Genomic DNA, 20,947 nt, shown 5'->3' with positions numbered 1-20,947 from the left:
CACAGCTACTGGACGGGGAGCAGCAGCAATCACAGTTGGTTCAACTCTTTGTACTGGAGTAGAGGAGGTGATGGGACCTTTCAACTGTCCTGCCTGAAAATACACAATCATCATTAAAATCACAGCCTACCCTTCTGACTTAAGCAAGAGAAATTTATGAAGCGGAAAACCTACCCTGTCTATTACTGGTGTTACAATCTTAATTGCAGAGCCAGGTTTCTCTAGTACACTCTCTGAGAAAGAATTGTCTAGGGGTGCTGGGAAAGGTTCGGATCTTTTAGGTGGCGTCCGTGCTGCATGAAAAAGAATGGGGGAAAAAAAAAAAAAAAGACCCAGAAACAAACGAGAGAGAACGTGAGATTATATACAATGGCACATGTGAAGCAGCGTGTGGGAAAATTGCCCATTTTGTGCAACTAGAACTCACAGATGACACTGCGTGGCTGAAAGATCTCTTTATAATCTTCTGGGTTGGTGATTTCTGCACTGCTCTCTTTGTCTTCTTTCTCATCCTCGCTGCTGGGACTTCTCCTCTCTCCTTCTGGACTCCGCCGATCTGCCTCTGAACTCTGCTTCATCCTACACAAAAGTACAAAAGATCAGTATTCTTAAATGCATTTAAAAATACATCAGACAAATCTTCTCATAAGCTGGATTTTGCGCCGTTATGCTCACGAAAACTGCATTTATTTGTAAATAAATGGTCAAAAAAAAAAAAAAAAAAAAAAAATGATACATAAATTTTGTAACAGAGTAAAACCCTTTACTGTCACAGATTAATTTAAAGGGATAATTCACCCAAAAATGAAAATTCTGTCATTAATTACTCACACTCATGTCATTCCAAACCTATTAAGACCTTCGTTCATCTTTGGAATACAAATTAAGATATTTTTGATGAAATCCAAGAGCTCTCTGACCCTCCATAGACAGCGACAACTACCATGTTCAAGGCCCAGAAAGGTACAAAGAACATCTTTAAAGTAGTCCATGTGACATCAGTGGTTGAACCGTAATGTTATGAAGCTACGAGAATACTTTTTGTGTGCAAAAAAAAAAAAAAAAAAAAAAAACTAAAATAACTTTATTCAACAATTCTTCTCCAAGTTACCTTAGTGCCGTTTTGGAGAGATTGCGCTAGGGTGATACAGAGGAGAAGAACTGTTGAATGAAGTCATTATTTTTATGTTCTTTGGGCACAAAAAGTATTCTCGTAGCTTCATAACATTACGGTTCAACCACTGATGTCACATGGACTACTTTAAAGATGTTCTTTGTACCTTTCTGGGCCTTGAACATGGTAGTACCATTGCTGTCTATGCAGGGTCAGAAAGCTATCAGATTTCATCAAAAATCTCTTAAATTTGTGTTCCGAAGATGAACGAAGGTGTTAAAGTTTGGAACAACATGTGGGTGACTAATTAATTAATTTTTATTTCTGGGTGAATTATCCCTTTACCGTCATGCCCAGTTTAAGCTGCAGGGAGTGTAAAACCACCATGTTGACATTTTTTATTCAGAAGTCACAATCTAATGGTGTGTGCATACCAAAAGCGAACTTTATTATTCGTGTAAACACATCACATGCAAAGTCAACGCATAGACACAAATTTGCGTAGGGTGATGTAAAGGTCACGATTGCCAGACATTCGCCTCAAATACGTCTTCCATGCAAGTTTTCAACTCAATTGAGTAATTTGCATGATGCGTTGTTGTGCAAGCCATGTCCGATTTGATAGGTCCGGTTGTTTTAGAAAATGGGGGAAAGAATTATTGTAGCCATCTGCAGGCAGCTCAAAACTTATGACAACTTCTTAGCATGAAAACACTCCTCATAATGCAATTTTTTTTTTATTCACACAATACCATGCGAGTAATCTAGATAATGTAACGTGATTTGACTATTCGCTTTACTTTTGGCGTGCACACACTATGTGCATTGTGTGTATTATGTGCATTATGTGCATTGCCATAAAAGTTAACAATGCAATGCATCAATTTAACAAGTGCGCATCAAATACAATGTGGCATATGTATCATGAGGCATAACATATTTGCATTGGTAAAAAATGTATTTATATGTAATTATAGTAGATGCACTATACTTCTTTATTTAGAAAGTGAACAATAATTGGTGACCAATATTGTAGATTGATTTCTCCTCTCTCATAAGAGTTTTCTCATCACTGCTGTTATGTGAATATGCTGCATGACAACACTACGGAGACAGAGGCATAGAATGTAGACATGGCAATAACATGGCAGAGATATAGCTGCATTTTCCACCAACTAAATACAACGAACTGAAAAAAAAAAAAAAAAAAAAAAAACAATCTGTACTAGGGATGTGCCCAAATAGTGAATCTGTAGAAAGAAGAAAAAAAAATAAAGATAAAATAATTGCGTGTTCTACGGAGCCACTGAAGGGACATGGTTAGCCGCTTGCTAGTGGTAGCCTTTTACATTACAGTGCATAAAATTTAACCTACCACATAAACAGAGTGAGGAGAGACTACTGATAGGATGATGGTGAATGATCTGCAGATCTGGAGCACCACTGACAAACATCTAATTCTGTAAAATGTGCGGTAAGTACTGCCGCTTCACAGCGTGATAAATCTCAAAAGTGAAAGTAAAAAGTGAGCGCACATTCAAAAGCGATTTCAGTGCTCCGCATATTAATAGACGCTCCCTAATGCCAGCAATTTATAAACAGTATAATTACCCAACAATATATTTGTGAGAGAAAGCATTGCAATATATTTTTCCTCCCATCTAATATTTAATCCCTAATCTGTACCATACTGAACGGCATAACATCATATGTTTTACACTGCATCGTATTGCGGTGTAATCATGTGGTGTTGAATCGAAATCAAATCCTACTGCATTGTTATTGGAGTGAACCGTATTGCATTAGTAGCTGCTGCTTCATATGCATTTTGAATGTACTGTTGGCTACGAAACGAGATGTGCATTGCATCGGCCTCAATTATGGAGATGCACATCCCTAGCACACACCAAAGGTTATTACATAAGTATACGCAGTGTATGTGCATGAGACAAAAGAAGAAAGTAAGTCTCACTCCTGTCCAGTGCAGGATGTAGTGGGTCGATCGTAATTCCGCCTTAGTGTTGTTCCCAGTGCAGATTTGGGAGCTGGGATCAGTTTGTCCTGAATCAGCCCTTGGATCACAGATCCTGACTTCTTCACTCGGTTGAGATCCACAACATACCAGCTCACATTATTCTGACTGTAGGACACCGCAATCTATTCAAGAGACAGATGAAAGATAGAAACTGTTAAAATGCCTTTTAACAATTTCCTGCAAAAGAGCTTCACAGAAAGTGTTTCTGGTCAGATGGCCCCTGTGAATTCTTCAAGGATCAGAGTGGAAGGACCACAACGGGACCTCTCCCACCTAACAGGTTCATTTAATCATCCCAGAAAGCAAGAGGAATGCTAGTTCACTAAATATTACAGCTCCCACTCACATATGTATGTAAAAAGAAAGACTATGTATAAAAGTACAAACCATTTGGTTGTTGCTGATGGCCAGGTCAGTCACTTTGCCCCAGCCTACATGCACTACATCAAAGCAGCGGTCAGGCTCCCAGCCGTACACTCGTAGTGTGTTCTCTGAGCCGCTGTACAAGCAGCTACCATCAGGATTAAACAAAATACTCCTGCAAAAAAAAAAGAAAAGGCACAGAATTTAGCCAGGGGGTCAAACAGAGAAAAACAAACATATCCAGACTGAAAAAGTTGATAACTACCTCACAACTCCCGTCTCGCCCTCTGACGAGCCAATCATGTTGAATTTCTCCAGGTCCCACAGCTTAACAGTCCTATAACAAATATACAAAATGCATAAAGAGGGTGCCAGAGGGCAACAAAGCAGCACTAAACACATTTAATTCATCCACAATATTTATAGACAGACAAACACAACCTCTCACACACAGAAACACTCAGTACCGATCTGCACTCCCAGAGGCGAGCAGGTACTCATTGGGGTGGAACTGCACAACATTGACTGCTGATGTGTGTGATGTGAATTCAGTGATCATCTTGCCTGCTATCAGATCCCACAGCTAGATGGAGAGCAGAATGAGAGCACACATTAAACTACTACTACTTCCTTCTTCATTCTACAACAAGGCAAGATAGTTTCCAAAAGTGAGACGTACAATACAGCTCTTACCTTTACTGTGCTGTCATCACTGGCTGAAGCCAGCCATTTTCCATCAGGACTGAAGGCTAGACAGCGCACAGCCTGAGTGTGACCCTGTAAAGAAACATTCATATTAACCACACAAACAAAGACACAGTCACATTCATTAAGAGCTTCTGCATATGTACCAGATAAATGAGACACTTTCCAAGTTAAAGTGCTTTAATTAAACATGATGTTTTGCATTTAATGCCTTTTGAAGGCAAAATGAATATCCAGATTTTTAAAACAAAAGTGGGTTAACCAACGTCTGAATCTTGCAACAAGACACACAAACAGTAAAGTAAGATAGATTGAGAGCACCCCACTAATCCACAGATTAATCATGTGCTCAGACACAACTGAGTGTTAAGGGTGATTAGCCTGGCTTATGATTGTACAGACACACACACAAACAACATCCGTTTTGTACTTGCCTTATATCTGAACACACATCCTTTCCTTCTCACATCCCACAACTAGACAAGAAATAAAAGACAAGTTAATTAGTCTTTTCAGAAATACACACAAATACACCCCCTTCAATAAAATGTAAATGCAGTTGGTCAAAAGTTTACATACACCTTGCAGAATCCGCAAAATGTTAATTTTACCAAAATAAGAGGGATCATACAAAATTCGTGTTACTTTTTTTTTTTAATTTAGTACTGACCTGAATAAGACATTTCACATAAAAGATGTTTACATATAGTCCACAAAAGAACACAAAAGTTGAATTTATAAAAATGACCCTGTTCAAAAGTTTAAATATACTTAATTTTTTAATGTTATGCTGTTCCCTGAATGATTCACTTTTTGTCGTCGTGATAGTTTTGACATGTCAAAACTGAGTTATTCACATATTCTTATTTGGTGACAACATTTACATTATGTGATGTTTATTTTGTAAGCTGTATACATTTTCTTTTGAATTTGAATCAGGTTAAATTGAACTTATTTTGTTCTCTGTATCTTCTGAAGGGCAGTACTAAACGAAAAAACTATGATATTTAGGCAAAATAAGAAAAAGGTACACATTTATTCTGTTCAAAAGTTTACACCCCTGGCTCTTAATGCATTGTTTTTCCTTCTGAAGCATCAGTGAGTGTTTGAACCTTCGGTAATAGTTGCACACAAGTCCCTCAGTTGTCCTCAGTGTGAAAAGATGGATCTCAAAATCATACAGTCATTGCTGGAAAGGGTTCAAATACACAAAAACGCTAAAAACCTAAGTATTAAGAATCAAGTGTACGTAAACGTAGAATGTCTCATGTAAAATCTCATTCAGGTCACAACAACAACAACAACAACAACATGCATTTTGTATGATCCCTCTTATTTTGGTAAAATTAACATTTGCAGATTCTGCAAGGTGTATGTAAACATGACATCAACCTTATACAGTAAATGAGTAAGAATCAAATTCTTTGATTACTCTATAAAACATGAGACTTATACCAACTACACAACTTCCGAAGCAAATGCATTCAACACACCTTAATATTGCTATCTACAGAGCCAGACGCCAGGTATTCTCCCATGGGGTGAAAATCCAGACTGCAGATACTGGCTTTGTGCCCCATCAAAGTACGCAGAACTTGGGAGAAAAAAAAAAAAAAAAAAAAAAAAAAAAAACAAACAAACAAATATTCAGCTATAGATAAACATACTCTGGAAAATGTGTTCATCTCAAGGTGTTTCTGGTCAGATGGCCCCTGACATATCTTCAAGGATCAGAGTGGAAGGACCACGACGGGACCTCTTCCACCGAACAGGTTCATTTAATCATCCCAGAAAGTGAGAGAAATGCTAGTTCACAACATCCAAGTTTAGACATCATCTTCCTCTACATCAAATGTTGGCCTAGTGTCCCATCAGGGTGCAGAATACCAATTCAAAAGTAGGCAGGCACATTTTAACCATGACTTAATCAAGATTGATAGGGTGACTCTCTAAGCCTCTAAAGAAATTTCTGCCTCACATTTCATCCTATAAACTTAAAGACATAATTTTTCCATTAATTAAAATTAAGTCTATATTTAGAACCACTACAACATTTTACCAGCCCTGCTTTGAATTTTGAAGTGTCTTCCCAAACAATTTTTGATATAGGTACACAGTATTTAAAGACACCAGATATAAAGTGGGGCCTCAGTTGCTTTCTCCTAATTTTGAAGATCAGCTTAAACGGATAGTTCAACCAAAAATTTAAGTTCTGTCATTAATTACTCACCGTCATCTTGTCCCAAACTCATAAAACTTTCGTTCATCTTTGGAACACAAAATAAAATATTTCTGATGAAATCTGAGAGCTTTCTGACCCTGCACAGACAGCAAGACATCTATTCAAGACGCAAAAAGGTAGCATGGACATCAAACAAAATAAGGAAACAAAAACAACTTTTTTCTTCCCTGTCAGTTTTTTAACATGTTCACTAGTACCAAGATATAAGTATATCTTAATATGTGTTCTGAAGATGACTGAAGGTTATACAGGTTTGGAACAAAATGATGGCAGAGTAATTAATGACAATTTTCATTGTTGGTTGAACTAACCCATTAAGCTCCACATTTTCTTTACGGTTTCAAGAAAAATCACCCCGTTTCTTATTGTAGATTTAATGTTAACCAAAGTGCAAAAGCTGCAGCACAAACCACGTACTTTTAGCAGCTTCCAAATCCCAAAGCCGAAGAGAGCCGGACTGAGAACCGGCCACCACACGCTCTTCAGAACTGTTAAACTGGATACACTCCACAGAGCTGGTGTGGCCCGTCAAACTCTACAGAACAGACAAACACTATCAAATAGCTGTGAGACACTTATTGCTCTCAAATAAACAAATAAAGAAGAGGGTTCTACCATAATGCAGTTTGGTTTGCTGACAGCCCAGATATTGACTCTGCAGTCCTCGCCGCCAGTTGCCAGCAGACGACCGGACGATTTCCCCAGAACCAGTGAAGACACATTGCTGGAGTGAGCCACAATCTCCTCTGAACACCACGTATGACAGAATTAAAGCCAGTTTCATCACAACTTCAAATCTTGACTATTTAAAACATTTATGTGGCATGACAAGGAACTTCATACTCACGCAGTTTCCATGATGTTATCGTGGTGTTGGTGAGAGCCATTGTGATGATCGTGTGATAAAATCAACTCACTCCGCTCATTTCACCAACACACAAATGTTAGGGATGTGACAGTAGTACTTTATCTTCTCTGTCCATCTGTTAAAATAAAAGAGTTCATTTAAAGACAGACAAACAGCAGAGTAAATATGCTGAGCATAAAGATCACTCTGAAAAGGGACACATTTTGGCATAGTAGTATGTCCTAAAGTTAAATCACTTTTAGACATACACTACCAGTCAAAAGTTTTTGAACAGCAAGATTTTATTATTTTTATTTTTTTTTAAATAAGTCTCCAGCTCACCAAGCCTGCATTTATATGATCCAAAATAAAACAAAAACAGGAATATTGTGAAATTGTTTTACCATTTACTATTGGAATACATTTTAAAATTATTATTATTATTATTATTATTATTATTATTATTATTAATAATAATAATAAAAACAGTCAAGTACATTTTTTCAGGACTCTTTGATGAATAGAAGGATCCAAAGATCAGCATTTATAAGATGCTTTAAACAGATGAGAAAGACATTTGTTTTATATGTAACAAAAGATTTCCATTTCAGATAAATTCTTCTCTACTTTCTATTTATCAAATAAATTATTATTATTATTATTATTATTATTATTATAATAAAAGCAAATCATAATATTATAATTATTTCTAAAGGATCATGTGACTGGAGTAATGATGCCAAAAAATTCTGCTTTGAAATCACAGGAATAAAATTCATTTTAAAACATATTAAAATAGAAAACAGTTACTTTTAATAGTACAAATATTTCTGCTTGGGAAGCAGAAGGGACTTTAAGAAACATCAAAAAAAAAAAAAAAAAAAAAAAAAACTTCAGTTCAAAAACTTTTGACTGGTAGTGTTCCCCTATTAGTTAATGTATAAATACATCTTAATTTTGATTATAGTCGTTTTATGTCCAGTTACCTGTGCCTCACACAGAACAATGTGTGAGGGGCAAAATTTAAGAAATACAGATTTTTTTTTTTTTTTTAAAGCCACAACACAGGACACTTCATCCTTAACCTTTCATAACAGGCTTTGGAAAAAAAATAAAAAAATAAAAATAAAAATAAAAACAAACAAACAAACAAAAAAAAACACCTTAGATCTGATCTAATGGGTCAAACTTGATACAGACATAAACTTGCTTTTGCAAGTAAACAGAACTATTTTTACAAAACCACAACTTCATTTTTTTTTCTTTTGAAAATCAAAAATATAGAAAAAGATGCAATCCTACACACTACCAGTACTTGCTAAATATTAAAGTTTGTCACAACCAACGTTTCAGTCTTGAAAACATCTCAAAACATTTAATCATGGCTGTTTATCTCAATTTCATTATTTCATTTGAATATCAACAAATCTGAAATTTAATCAAAGTTTTGCTGTTAACTTGTATAATAATTTTGTGTCTCTGAAAATTAGTGATCTGTGACTTTGTATTATGTTGAGAATCAAGTCCTTGTGCCTACCTAATAAAGAGACATTTGTGGACACGAATGTTTTAAATTTGCTGAGTAAATTGTATTAGGGGGGTGCCCTGTAGAGTTTTGTTCCGCCCTGCTCCAAACAAACAGATCATGTAGTTTTCAAATAAGCCTGAAAGACCTGATTAGTTAGATCAGAGGTGTGTTTAATTAGCGTTGAATCTGAACTCTGCAGGTCCAGGAACTGAATTTGACCCCCTTAAACTAAATCATCGTGTTGCTCTTATGACATACATTCAATTATAATATCGGCAACTAAACATTAGTATATTCTAATACCCGTTTGTAAGTCACAGAATCATGTTTATCGTGAGACCGCGGTCAAGGCGTTTATGAACGAAGTGCAGCCTCGTATTTCAAACTGATCATTCACGCGAGCCTGAAACCTAACCTTACTAGTCTAAAGAAACACTTATGCACACACACATATTATACTACTTACATGAAGTCCGAAACTGGTACTAACGTTAGATTAAATCATCGATGCTTATCCAGTTGAAGTCACTTTGCCACGCGAGCCTGTATCATAGCTAGCAGTTAGTGTGTGAAAATGACCAATTTGTAAGCGATCAATCTACTTTCCATGATTGTTTGTTTCGAACTGCGTTAAAAGCCTTACTAACAAGCCATACTGATAAACACAGTAACAGGTTAGAGACTTAAACTTCTTGTTGTTGGATAACTTTCCACTTAGCTTCACAAGGTGGCTAACGTTAACGAACTCATCTGAATTGTGAACAAACACCCTGCGTTACCTGATAATCTTATCTGTTGTGCGATGCTGTTAAAGTCCAGAAACCGATGACGTATATTTCTGAGATGAAAGCTGACGATTAAACAGTCGAACGACAAACATCGACCCACTTTACACACTTACATTTTACTGTTGTCGTGTTGTTTCCGATTGGTTGCTAACTAGCGGTAGCTTAGCAACGGTTCTCCTTACCTTCGTTGGGCTGGTGACGGTCAGTCTGGGTTACACGGGGACTCTCATGGCTACAGTCCGCCGATAGAGCGACCAGATCAGCACTAATGAGAAAAAGATTAGTTTAGGACGAGAAAAGAAGATCCTGAGTGCGGGCATTTCAGCGTGCGCATGCGCAGTGGAACGATCTCTGCCTTAATAGTTGTTCTCTGGTTCTGCAGCAGCCTTCATTTAACACATCTAATTTATCCCAAGTAATTTAGCAGCGAGTCCAACCTGAAGGTCAGACAAAGGAAACATCTAAATTGTACAACACCAAGGGCTATCAGGACTGAAAACAACTTCTTGCCTCATTCTGGTGGCCTTTCAAAAAATCATCTAATATATTTCAGGGCTAATTATATTTCATGAGTTGAATCAGGTGTGTTTGACATCTATAGCATGTACTATTGGGAACAGGGTTGGGACCATTGTCTGAATAAACCACAAACTGAGGAATGATTATATCAATTTGAAAGAAATTTCACAACATCTCATCATTTTATAACAGTTTATTTTTTAATCAGTGGGTCTCCATAAAATTCAGCCGAAGCAACTTATTTTAACCAGGTTGTCAAGACGCAGTTTCTATCTTCTTTAGTCCACTGAAATGTTAAATTGATGTTGGGCCAGTGAATACTGTGAAGTCATGTTTATTAAAAGTTATTCTTGATACCCATCCAACTTTTCATAAACATTCATTTGAACAGTTAAAATATGAAACCAGACAGTCCTTTATTGCCACACAAGGTCGATTATTTTTATCTTCTATCTATCTACTTTGCGTTCCCTCAAGGCAGCACCAGGCTGAAAATGTAGCTTCACCAGAAAACCATATATCAAAGAGTAATACTTTTGATACAGAATCAGCACATACTGAACAATCAAAACAATATTTTCTGACAGGCCAAAGAGGGTGCCAAAGTGCTGAGAAATGTCATGTGGTTGGTGAAGCTCATACAGCCTCAGGTCTTAATTTCTGAGGGCATTGCAGCTGCATCTGTTGAGCAGTACTCATTAGCAACTGAAACTAATGATACGAAAGCTCACTATAGTAAGCAAAGGCATTTTGTGTGAGTTTAACTCACTTTATGATTAAAAAAAAGTGTGGAGCCCCACTCAGAGGCACACCTGAGCTAGAGATTTTAAGACGGACATAAAGTGAGAGAAAAGAACCAAAGGACTGAAAAGGACGGAGCAGCTGATGACAAGTGAGAGAAAGTCAAAGACACTTTACAATGCCCATCTATTGTCTGGACTAACCTGTCATATCAAACATCTCAGAATAATTTAGATTGCATGTTCTTTGTAATTGTACAATGCGTGTAAAAAAAATTAAGTCTAGAATTTCTTCATCTGTCGTCTTTCCTGTCGCCTCTGTTTTTTGTCATTCTTCTCGTTATCTTCAGGGGCTGCCTGTGATTCAGCAGAAAACCAGGGGCCCAGGAAGTTCACCCACAATAGATGCAAAGCCCTTGCAGGTGCCTGGTGTAAAGAGCGAGCAAATAATACACTTTCAGTAAAAATGTAACTGTGAAACCTCAAAGATATCACAATCAGAGCAATTACGCAGTCTCACCAAGAGCCAGAAATACCAGAAGTAGGATGACAGAGTGCTGAGGACCTGAACAATAGCGGTAAGAAGAATCACATCCTTCAGGTGTCTGCATGTCAATATAAAAAAAGTCGGTTACAGTCATGAGTAATTATCACTGAATGGAAATACGCCAAAAAAGGAAATAAATGTACAGACTAAACTCACTCTGCCATGCCCTGTTCCATATTAAGGTCGATCCCTCCATCCAGCAAGCTACCATCTTCAGCAAATGCAGGTTTGGCCATTGCTGACATAGATCTGTAGCTGCCTATGTAGACCGCCACTGCGAACAGTAGAAAGAACTGGCACAAAGGAGACAAAGAGAGAAGTAAATAACATTTACCAAAAAAATGTATTACTTCACTGTTTATTTAAATAAATAATACACATTGCAGTACTAGTAGAAAAAAATGCAGTAGTGTAAACAAACTAAATATTAATTTTTCTGCAGTATAAATTGGGACTTTATACATAAAAGTGTACAGCTGCCTTATACCTTTTAGAATTGGGGCCCCTCACATAAGGATAACTATGGGGGACCATGGCCACAAGTAGATATGCATGCACACCACTAAATGCAAAAGCACAAATATACATATGTTCTTATTCAAATCACACTCTGACTTACCCATGTCCAAAATGAAGATGAGTTGTAAAAGAGCAAAAGATCGACTGCTGCATAAATAGCCTGACAAGAATACAACATCAATCAATCAATTACAAATATCTTTAAAAAAACTTTATATTTAAAAATGCACACTGAAACTCAGACGCATGCCTTACGTTTGCTCCCAGGATGATTCTGCAATAGAACTTCAGAGTATCCTGGTTTTCCTCATGAATTTGTTTTTTGCCTTTGGTTCCAACTTTTCCTTTCGGCTAAAGAGAGACATATTAATTAATAGCAGGCCAGCACTGACACACGGAAAATCACAATCTCGCCAGTCAGAATACACACTTATCTCATTGATATATTTAAATACAGTTATTAATCATGTTACTGTTTTAATGGCTAGTCAGGCTTGTCTCATACCGCCATCTTCCCTGAGTTCTCCGTCTCCTGCGAATATTTCACCTAATAACGATTTTAGGCATCTAAAAACCTAACGGATCTGATTATTTTTTTACAGAAAGATCTTCAAAACCAAACATCTATTGGGGAAAATAACACATCAGCGCTCGAAAGCACGTTTCCGGCGCTTGGAAATCGCGTCACAGATACGCCAAAAAAAAAAAAAAAAAAAAAACAACTGGACTTGTCGCCATCTCGTGCTAACTTAATGTAGGTACAGTACTAGGCTTGTCTGTACAACATTCAACATTTCGGTTTTTGAGAGCAATAAAAACCTAACAATAACTCATATGCATGAGTCTATGCATTCTACACTTAGACCTTAAATGGGTTTTGTTTTCCTCCAAAACAGCCTAACAGATACCAACAGTATTTTAGGGTACAACAGGACTAAAGGCCCCTTGGGGTGAAGAAAAAGCAAGATTTTGTCTCTCCTAAAACACACAAACACTTGTTTATCACTATATATTGCATAATAATAAGTGTTCTGATCAAGAGGTCATTACCACAGATCTAAAGATTGTTTTGGAGGCAAGTTTTTAAATGTTTTACAGTTTTTAAAATCATGCTGAATTAACTAATTTCTTGAAGTGAGTGCACAGATCTTCCCAAAAAAAAAAAAAAAAAAAAAAAGACTTGATATGATATGATGAAATCAATCATTTTTCAAGTCACTTAACAGTAAGTAACAGGGTTTTTGAGGTAAAAAAAAAAAGAAAAAAAAAAACCTCTCCAATATGCTTCTGAAAAATTGTGTATTTTCAGAATACCTGATGCTGAAGACATTGGCTTAATCCCAGCTTGACTGAGCTTGTGCCTTGCTGGAGTAGGTACAGACAACAGTGAGTTACTGTGGTGAAAACTGGAAAAATACCAATTAAACATAATTTTATTTTCGTATTATTAAAAGAGCACATGTGAGGCCTTGTCCACCACTGATCACAGCAGCACATAAAATTTCACACAATACAACTTATAAAACAAAATCACAAATACTCGTGTACAGTCACTAAATGAAGAAATGTCAAGGAAAAAAACACTTAGAGGGCTTCAACAAAACAGTCTGAAAAAGACATTTGAAAGTATTCAAGGGTGGAAGTACATCCTGTTTGAGTACATTTTGCAATTTGCAAATATATATATATATATATATATATATATAGTGTTATTTATTTGAATAGAATTGAACATGAAATTATAATTTAACAATTTTTTTTCTTGTTGGACAATTTCAAGACAAAATTTGACAACAACAAATTTTGCGGTCAACCGTTCAAAACTCCTGAACATCATACAATTTTTAAAATGAGTGATATTGCTATCTCCCCTGTTGCAATACTTTTTGTAAGATATTTTGAGATAAAAACAAATCTGTGGTTCTTTTATGTGTCCCACCATAGGACATTACATCACACCATAGGACATTACTTTACACTAAAGGAGGGAAATGCTAGTTATTAAAGTATTTCTATTTAATTTTGAACATGTCAAATGACTAAGAAAGTTTAATTTTGATACAAACAATATCAACATGATTTTTTAAAACAAAACAAAATAATTTTCCTCAACAAAAGTCAATCAGTCTCAGTCAATCAGTATGTTACTGAAAATCTTCTAGCCTCCCCGCTGCATGTGCGGCACAGCTAAATATGACTGATATTCAAACTATATTCATTAAGATGTGAAAATGTATAAAAATATATCAAGTTCCTACGCTGTCAGAAATACACGGATGAGGAAAAAGATCGCCATTTGCTAAAACAGACACTTGTACAGTTATTCTGGAGGTTTTTATTAACAATTTTATGCTTTTCTGTTTAATTTTTAAAAGTTGCAATTTATTGAACTATGCTTGAGACAGTCACACCGTAAGACAATTTTGAGATTTGGCTCAAAAATGTTAAAAACTCGAATAACGCTGCAGCTTTTATAACAACAGGTCCATGTAGGACAAAGAAATGTTTAACTATGTACTGTATTTTAAATAACAGCAATGTTAATTATATTTGAAGAGTTCAGATGCAAAACCAGCTAAAAGCCATCTCGGTCAAAAATGAGATAATGATACTGAGTGAATGTTCTTGACACATATTACACGTCCATCAACTACTTTTACTTCAAACTCGCTAAAATACCAGCCTCAGCCCATTCAGAAGTACCGGTACTTACATAGAAACCTATACATCTGAGCCTGATAAAAATGCATTTTTTAAAGAAAGACGTCACATGGATTTAGCTGGTTTTGCATCTGAACTCTTCATTTATTTTTATCTTGTAGGACAGTGAAAATGTCATGTCACGTCAACAACTGTAACGTGGGGTTTGTGCTGTCGGTGAATTGTTTAAATCAAGTCAAGTCTGTTCATGCCATGCCAAGTCAGGTCTGTGTCAAGTCATATTAAGTCAAGTCTTTGTTAGTATTTTGTATTACTTTTGAATAAAGCTACACTTGGGTTCATCACAACTCGACTTTAGTAGACATTTGTTACAACAACCCATATGCAGTTTTCTTCTATGATGCAGAGATGATCAAGCAAGCTGTATTAAATACACCAGTGTGTGCATTACTCAGCACCACAAACAAAACATAATGCTGCATTATAAACAGAATATATTGAGAGTTTTTATGCTAAAAATGTTTTTTGCATGTCAGAATAAAGTATTTACACGGAAAAACTTATCCAGGTCAAAATGAATGACTCAGCAAAAAAAGAAACACCCGGCTTTTATTTACAGCAAATTTCTTAACAGGTGTAAATGTTTGTATGATTATAAAAATATTCAACAGCTAAAACATAAACTGAACAAGTCTTACAGGCCTTTGACAAACTGAAATGTAATAATGAGTCAACATTTTCATTGCTGGAACAGGGGTCAATATTGAACAGAGCATTTCATCCTCATGGACTGATTTGTTAGTTCTTGTTGTGAAATGTTACGTCTCTCTTTTATTTCCAGCAAAATTCTTAACAGGTGTAAATGTTTGTATGACTATAAAAATATTCAACAGCTAAAACATAAACTGAACCAGATTTACAGGCCTTTGACAAACTGAAATGTAATAATGAGTCAACATTTTCATTGCTGGAACAGGGGGTCAATATTAAACAGAGTATCTCATCCTCATTGACTGCACCAGATTTGTTAGTTTTTGTTGTGAAATGTTACTTCTCTCTTCCACAAAGGCATTTGCACATTCCTACACATTTCTGCAGGGGACACATGGTTACATGGGGTTTGCCACTGCAAGGACTATCAGTTGTCCTTCCTGTCTCCGTGTAGTAGGGCCATTCTTTAATTGTGGGTACATCTCATGTCCATGAAGTATATTTTTTATATATTTTCATCAATATAAATCCCTGATGCTTAATTTTCTTAATATTGTTTTTATAACTGAGATTTTGTTTGACACTGTTGGTGTCTTAAGGACAGTTCCACAGATGCATGTGAAATATTTGTTTATGATTCGTTGATCAAGCATGAAAAACATTGTTTAGACACTTTCTGATAAAGACCTGTAATGCTTTTTTGGATTTTACAAAATTTCTCTTTTTTTGCCAAGTTTATATGATGGTTTTGTTGATGAATTGGCATGTATACAACCATGTAATGTAAAAATGTTAGTTTTATCTTACCTTCACTATCAGCAAGAGCGCATCCTTTTCCTCCATGAACTTCTGCAGCACTAGTGGCATTAGAAGTCAATTCAAAGCATGTTCACCCCACACTTCAGTCTGCCCAGGACATGGATTGCTCGGATAAAAAGGAATGTCTAATCTGCCCAAAGAAGCAGTTGCCATGCCATTCTTTGCAGGGCATGCGAGCGAGCTCCTCCTTGGTGACTGAACTAATGAATGGCAAGAATTCCTAGAAAGCCAGGTGAACACCCTTCATCTATAGACAATATATGTGTCACCCCTGTCTGGCGCAAAGGAGATCAAAACATTGAGAGTGGCAGGGTTGCAATGTGCTGTTTTGTATGTTCACTGACAGACCTAGGCACACTAAATGGGCCTCTAAATTGTTGTCCTCTAGCACTGTCTGAGACTGAGCAATGACAAGCCAGTTGTCAAAATAATTCAGCACATGCATTCCGCTGAGTCTCAAGGGAGAAAGTGCTGCCTTCGTGCATTTTGTGAAAGTGCATGGTGCCAGAGCTAGGCCGAATGGCAGGACTATAAATTGGTAAGCAACACTATCTAGATATGAAAGTAGGCATCTTTCAGGTCTATCACTATGAAGTAGTTCCCGGGCTGCACATGCTCAAGAATCTGCTTCACCGTGAGCATCTTGAATGCACGCTTTTCCAGCGCATGGTTCAGTGGTCTCAAATCCAAGATAGGGCACACCCCAAATTTGTTCAGCACAAAGAGGTAGTGGCTGTACAGCTGTACACTCTCACTGCTCATTGGGCACTCTCTCTATTGCTTGTTTGGCCAAGAGAGAAAGAATTTCTGCATGCAGCAGCAGGGCGCTCTGCTCCGGCACCTCTGACATGGTCACACTACTGAAGAGCAATGGCCTGCATCCAAATGGCGTGTATATCTGCTGCAGTGAGGGCAGTGCATTGACCGCTCACAAGGAGCGGAGCCTTACTTGAATCACATCTCCATGAGCATAACCCACAGATGATGCTGCAGCACTACCAAGCTACCCATGCTGTGGTCAACACCTTGCACCACCTTGTTTTGCTGAGCACAAAGCAAGGTCCACTGCTGTGCACAGCTTACAGAAAGATTCTGGGTCCAGGCCCTCCTCATCCAGGGACTTCAGGAGTCTCATCTGGAAAACCCGCAGGATTGCCATTGTCTGAAGGACAGATGCTGCATATCCAGGCGCTATGTATACCTTCTCAACAATGTGGGCTTTGGTCCTACATGGCTTGGAAGGCAGAGATGCAAACTTCAATCCACAAGATAGACACAGGTGAGACATGACGGCCTCCTCTAGGGGAGGGCGACCGGGCATAACCTAGTTTGTTCACCCTGTCGCGTTTTAACATAAAGGGAAATGTATATAAATAATTACAATTAATTATTATTAATTACAAATATTTATATCAGCTGCCAGTAGTAACTGTAGCAGAACTAATTTTCCATCAACTAATCTGTTCATCCCACGAACATTCAGTATGATTTTTCTATCAACTCTAAGAAATGATGTTTTCTTGGCCACAGAAAATAACTTTCTTAAAGTACCATTGCATTAGAGCATGTAGCTCAAATCGGAATCGTAAAGGGACATTAATTTGCAAGGCAGAATCAGAATCAACACTCATGTAATTTGTGCACAAGAGTTTTATTAACGAAGGACTAACACATAACTAATCTAAACAAACGTCACTCACACATGGGGGAAGGGTCAGTGAGAAGCAGTTAGAGAGAGACAGGGAAATGAAGCTATGAAAAGAGTCAGTTAACCACCTGCACAAAACCATCAGTGCTGTCTACAGCTTATACTAAACCTCTGTTTTGTTTAGTTAAATGTACGATACTTGCATTGCCTTGGTCGTTGAACAAGTGTCCGAATGCAGTCTCAGGTGAAAGTCTTGATGGTTTGGAGCAGTGGTGGTTTTGGAATAGCAATCACGTTCTTCCGGGTCTGAAGAGTGATGAACTCCAAAGATGTTCTGACTCGATGGTGACTGGGAGTTTCTTCCCATGTGAAAAGTGAAGAGGAGCCAAGAGCTGAGAGGGACCCAGCTGAAGTCCTGTGATCTTTGGGGAATGTAAAAGACAAGGCCGCAAGGCCTGGCATGTGCTTAGGGAAGTCCTGAAGAGTTCTAGCTCATCTTCTTAGGTTCTAAAAAGAGCCACTGACTAACTGAGGTGAGTCATGAAGATGAATTCCAGGGTTGAGTGGAAATGTCTGGCTCTTTGTGGTCGAGAGCCACAGCTCTGTATGTTGGGCCTGTCGGGCCGGCCGGGCACGCCCTGTGCCGGCTCAGGCTCCCTGTGGGTTCCTCCACACGGGCAGCAATCGGAAGATGTTGCAGATGAGTGAAGAGAGTGAAGAGAGGAAGGTGATCAATCGTTTGATGCCTTTAAGCTCTCTGGAGGCTCTGCCTCCAGGAGGTCCACGAACCAATGGTAACTTTCACCTTTGGAGGGAAAGTTTACGACTCTTTGTCTGTGAGCATGGTATTTTGCATATGTAATTCCATTGAGTGTTGATGCAAAACTACTAAGGTTTCTTAAAACACTAATATGTTGCATAGGTATCAACATCTAATTTACACCATCTTTTAGATCATCAAAATACAAATTCAAAGAGATCAAACATGGCATATGTGGGTTATACGGCTAGTCATCTATCATAACACATGCATAAACAGTACAAAGACAAATACAAATACAACAGACAAAGTTAAAATACAATCCAGTAATACTGTACACAATGACCTGGGCTATGTGTGATAGGAAGGTCAAAGAAAGGTTTGTCTGTGAATTAATAGGAAAGAGTCTATTTCTATAGGCATTGTGTCTTTCCTATGGGCAAATGTAGCATGGGCAAATGTGCATTCTTCTGGGCAATAAAACCTCTTATCAGATCGTCGTCCTGGCAACTGAGCCCTTTTGGGGTGTTAGTTGCTTTGGGGGGTTGTCTCCAGAGCTCCAGCATATAGCTGGCTTGTTGGATTTAAAGACTATTTGTTAAATGTAACAATTAATGTATGTCTGATTGGTCCAGATGCTACAACCCCCTCCACCACTGAGAGCAAGTGGGTCCACTGGGTATGCCCATGATCTTGTGAGCTTCTTGTGAAGCTCCGCAAAGAAGAAGTAGAGATTTCCGGGGTATCTGCTTGCCTGTCTACCCACCCACAGCTTGACGGTGGCACAAGAGGGAGGTGCAGGAGCTGATGGGCTGCCATTGAACACAATGGTGAGTCTCGTGTTGAGGATCTTAATCCTCGCAGGAGCTGCAATCCTGTCAGCATAGGTGTGGCCCAGGCACAGCACGCAGATTTGAGTCCGGGAACTTAATGGGCCGGCCACACATGCAACTTCCTCTAAGCAACAGTCAATTACAAAGTAAAGTGAAGGAGAAAGATTCTAAGATAAGATGCCATTGTGTGTTGCCATTAGAGTGGTCAAACCCACCAACCAGGCAGGCATTCAAACACCACTGGTTGTTGTGGTGTCAATGAGGATTCAATGAGGCTTGGGGAAAGTTCAGAGAAAGGGATTTCCACTGGCGATTGGCAATGTCGAGAGACCGATCTGGAAGGCAACAAAACTTTTATTCAAATTGTGAATGGATATATGTGACCCAGATAGCGCTCAAAGTGCGCTCCCTTTATAACCGCTAAAAAGCTGTCACTCACTTCAGCTCATCACAATCTCAACAAGTTCCATTAAAATCAATTAGGCTCTCTACACTACAAAATGAATTTCTTATTTACATTGTGACTGCATTTCACTCTGTAAATAAAGACTTTTGACACTTTCCAGAGGGCAAACAATAATGCATTATTGCATTGGAGAGGTTGCCAATTGCAGAGTTAACTAATGAGAATTCTTGAAATAACTGCATATATCTTAGTTTGTTCACCCGCTCCACCACTGAGAGCAAGTGGGTCCACTGGGTATGATATCCTCTAAGCTCTGACCACATAAGTTAGGAAGCCTGCAAAAATATTACTAGCCTTTTTTTTTTTTTTACCTTATCTGACCCCTAAAATCACTGATTAAACAAGTTGGCTAGTAATATTTTTGCAGGCTTCCTAACTTATGTGGTCAGACTTGATATGATATGATTAAATCAGTAATTTTTCGAGTCACTGCCCAGTAGGTAAAAGGGTTTTTGAGGGTAGTGCATGCTACAGGACATCTCCCCATAATAAGCCAAAAACCAAGAGCAAAGTCTAAAAATTTTTTGTGAACAGTGTGCAAAGTAGGCCTACATTGACTGCACCAATCACAACTGAATAGTGTTCAGTTGCAGTGTTCATTTGTGAAATATATACTTTGAAAAATGTTGTCAGTTCATTTTATTTTCAGAATACCTGATGCTGAAGACTGAACATGGGCTTAATCCAGGCTTGTTTGAGGGTTTATCCACCACCTGATAAGACACTATAACAAGTCAAACACATGTTAAGTTTTTACTTCATGTATTATAAGAAACAACACTAGACTGAAAAGTTTTGGTCACTAGAATATTTTGCCAACAAAAACATAGCAGAAAAGCTGTTAATGCTGCAGAAACATTTACAGTGTCATTGTGCATGTTTACATAATGAACTTTCAGGAGCAACCTTATCAAGAGTACATGTTGACATTGACCTCTGGTGGATGTATCATTACTCGTTGCCCGTATTGTTAATTATGGCTTACCTTTTCACCTATATAGTCTGTTTATCCGGAATATAGTTCAACAAAGAAGGAGTTTGTGTGCATGCGTATCAGTTCTTTGTCTGCATTAAATAGCAGGTTTCAGACAGGCCATCCAAT

At 37.7% G+C, this 20,947-nt stretch overlaps 2 protein-coding genes across 5 annotated transcripts in view; both read right to left on the bottom strand.

Moving 5' to 3' along the window:
- Positions 1-10,076, bottom strand: part of katnb1 (katanin p80 (WD repeat containing) subunit B 1) — a 13,700-nt gene extending 3,624 nt beyond the window's left edge. The window contains exons 1-14 of one of the 4 annotated variants that reach the window (XM_051114783.1): positions 9,736-10,076; positions 7,307-7,442; positions 7,075-7,205; positions 6,877-6,994; positions 5,711-5,811; positions 4,652-4,693; positions 4,206-4,289; positions 3,980-4,095; positions 3,778-3,849; positions 3,537-3,687; positions 3,087-3,271; positions 428-579; positions 175-293; positions 1-93 (exon numbers count right to left, since the gene is read on the bottom strand). The exon at positions 1-93 is cut by the window's left edge and continues 126 nt beyond it. In XM_051114783.1, the coding sequence (XP_050970740.1) occupies positions 1-93; positions 175-293; positions 428-579; positions 3,087-3,271; positions 3,537-3,687; positions 3,778-3,849; positions 3,980-4,095; positions 4,206-4,289; positions 4,652-4,693; positions 5,711-5,811; positions 6,877-6,994; positions 7,075-7,205; positions 7,307-7,346 (1,404 nt within the window). In that variant the 5' untranslated portion in view covers positions 7,347-7,442; positions 9,736-10,076. Of the gene's footprint in view, positions 94-174; positions 294-427; positions 580-3,086; positions 3,272-3,536; positions 3,688-3,777; positions 3,850-3,979; positions 4,096-4,205; positions 4,290-4,651; positions 4,694-5,710; positions 5,812-6,876; positions 6,995-7,074; positions 7,206-7,306; positions 7,443-9,300; positions 9,559-9,613 lie in introns of those variants that run through there. The other 3 variants (XM_051114781.1, XM_051114782.1, XM_051114785.1) reach the window with 3 other exon arrangements.
- A 243-nt stretch (positions 10,077-10,319) lies between these two features.
- Positions 10,320-12,626, bottom strand: tmem208 (transmembrane protein 208). Its single transcript, XM_051113744.1, has 6 exons — positions 12,453-12,626; positions 12,203-12,298; positions 12,048-12,107; positions 11,585-11,721; positions 11,402-11,486; positions 10,320-11,307 (listed from the first exon to the last, which is right to left on the bottom strand). Exons 1-6 carry the CDS (start codon positions 12,456-12,458, stop codon positions 11,164-11,166), a joined length of 528 nt encoding a protein of 175 aa, XP_050969701.1. The 5' UTR covers positions 12,459-12,626; the 3' UTR covers positions 10,320-11,163.
- Positions 12,627-20,947: the final 8,321 nt, after the last annotated feature.

Source organism: Labeo rohita, chromosome 7, assembly GCF_022985175.1.
Source record: "Labeo rohita strain BAU-BD-2019 chromosome 7, IGBB_LRoh.1.0, whole genome shotgun sequence".
Lineage (NCBI taxonomy): Eukaryota > Metazoa > Chordata > Actinopteri > Cypriniformes > Cyprinidae > Labeo > Labeo rohita.
This window is presented reverse-complemented; position numbering and strand designations above follow the sequence as displayed.

Excerpts from the sequence above, each read along its gene's own strand:
- tmem208 (XM_051113744.1), bottom strand. Across the intron at positions 11,487-11,584 it reads ATGGAACAGGGCATGGCAGA|ACACCTGAAGGATGTGATTC; the intron begins GTGAGTTTAGTC and ends ATTGACATGCAG. Across the intron at positions 11,308-11,401 it reads TCTGGTATTTCTGGCTCTTG|GCACCTGCAAGGGCTTTGCA; the intron begins GTGAGACTGCGT and ends TCTTTACACCAG.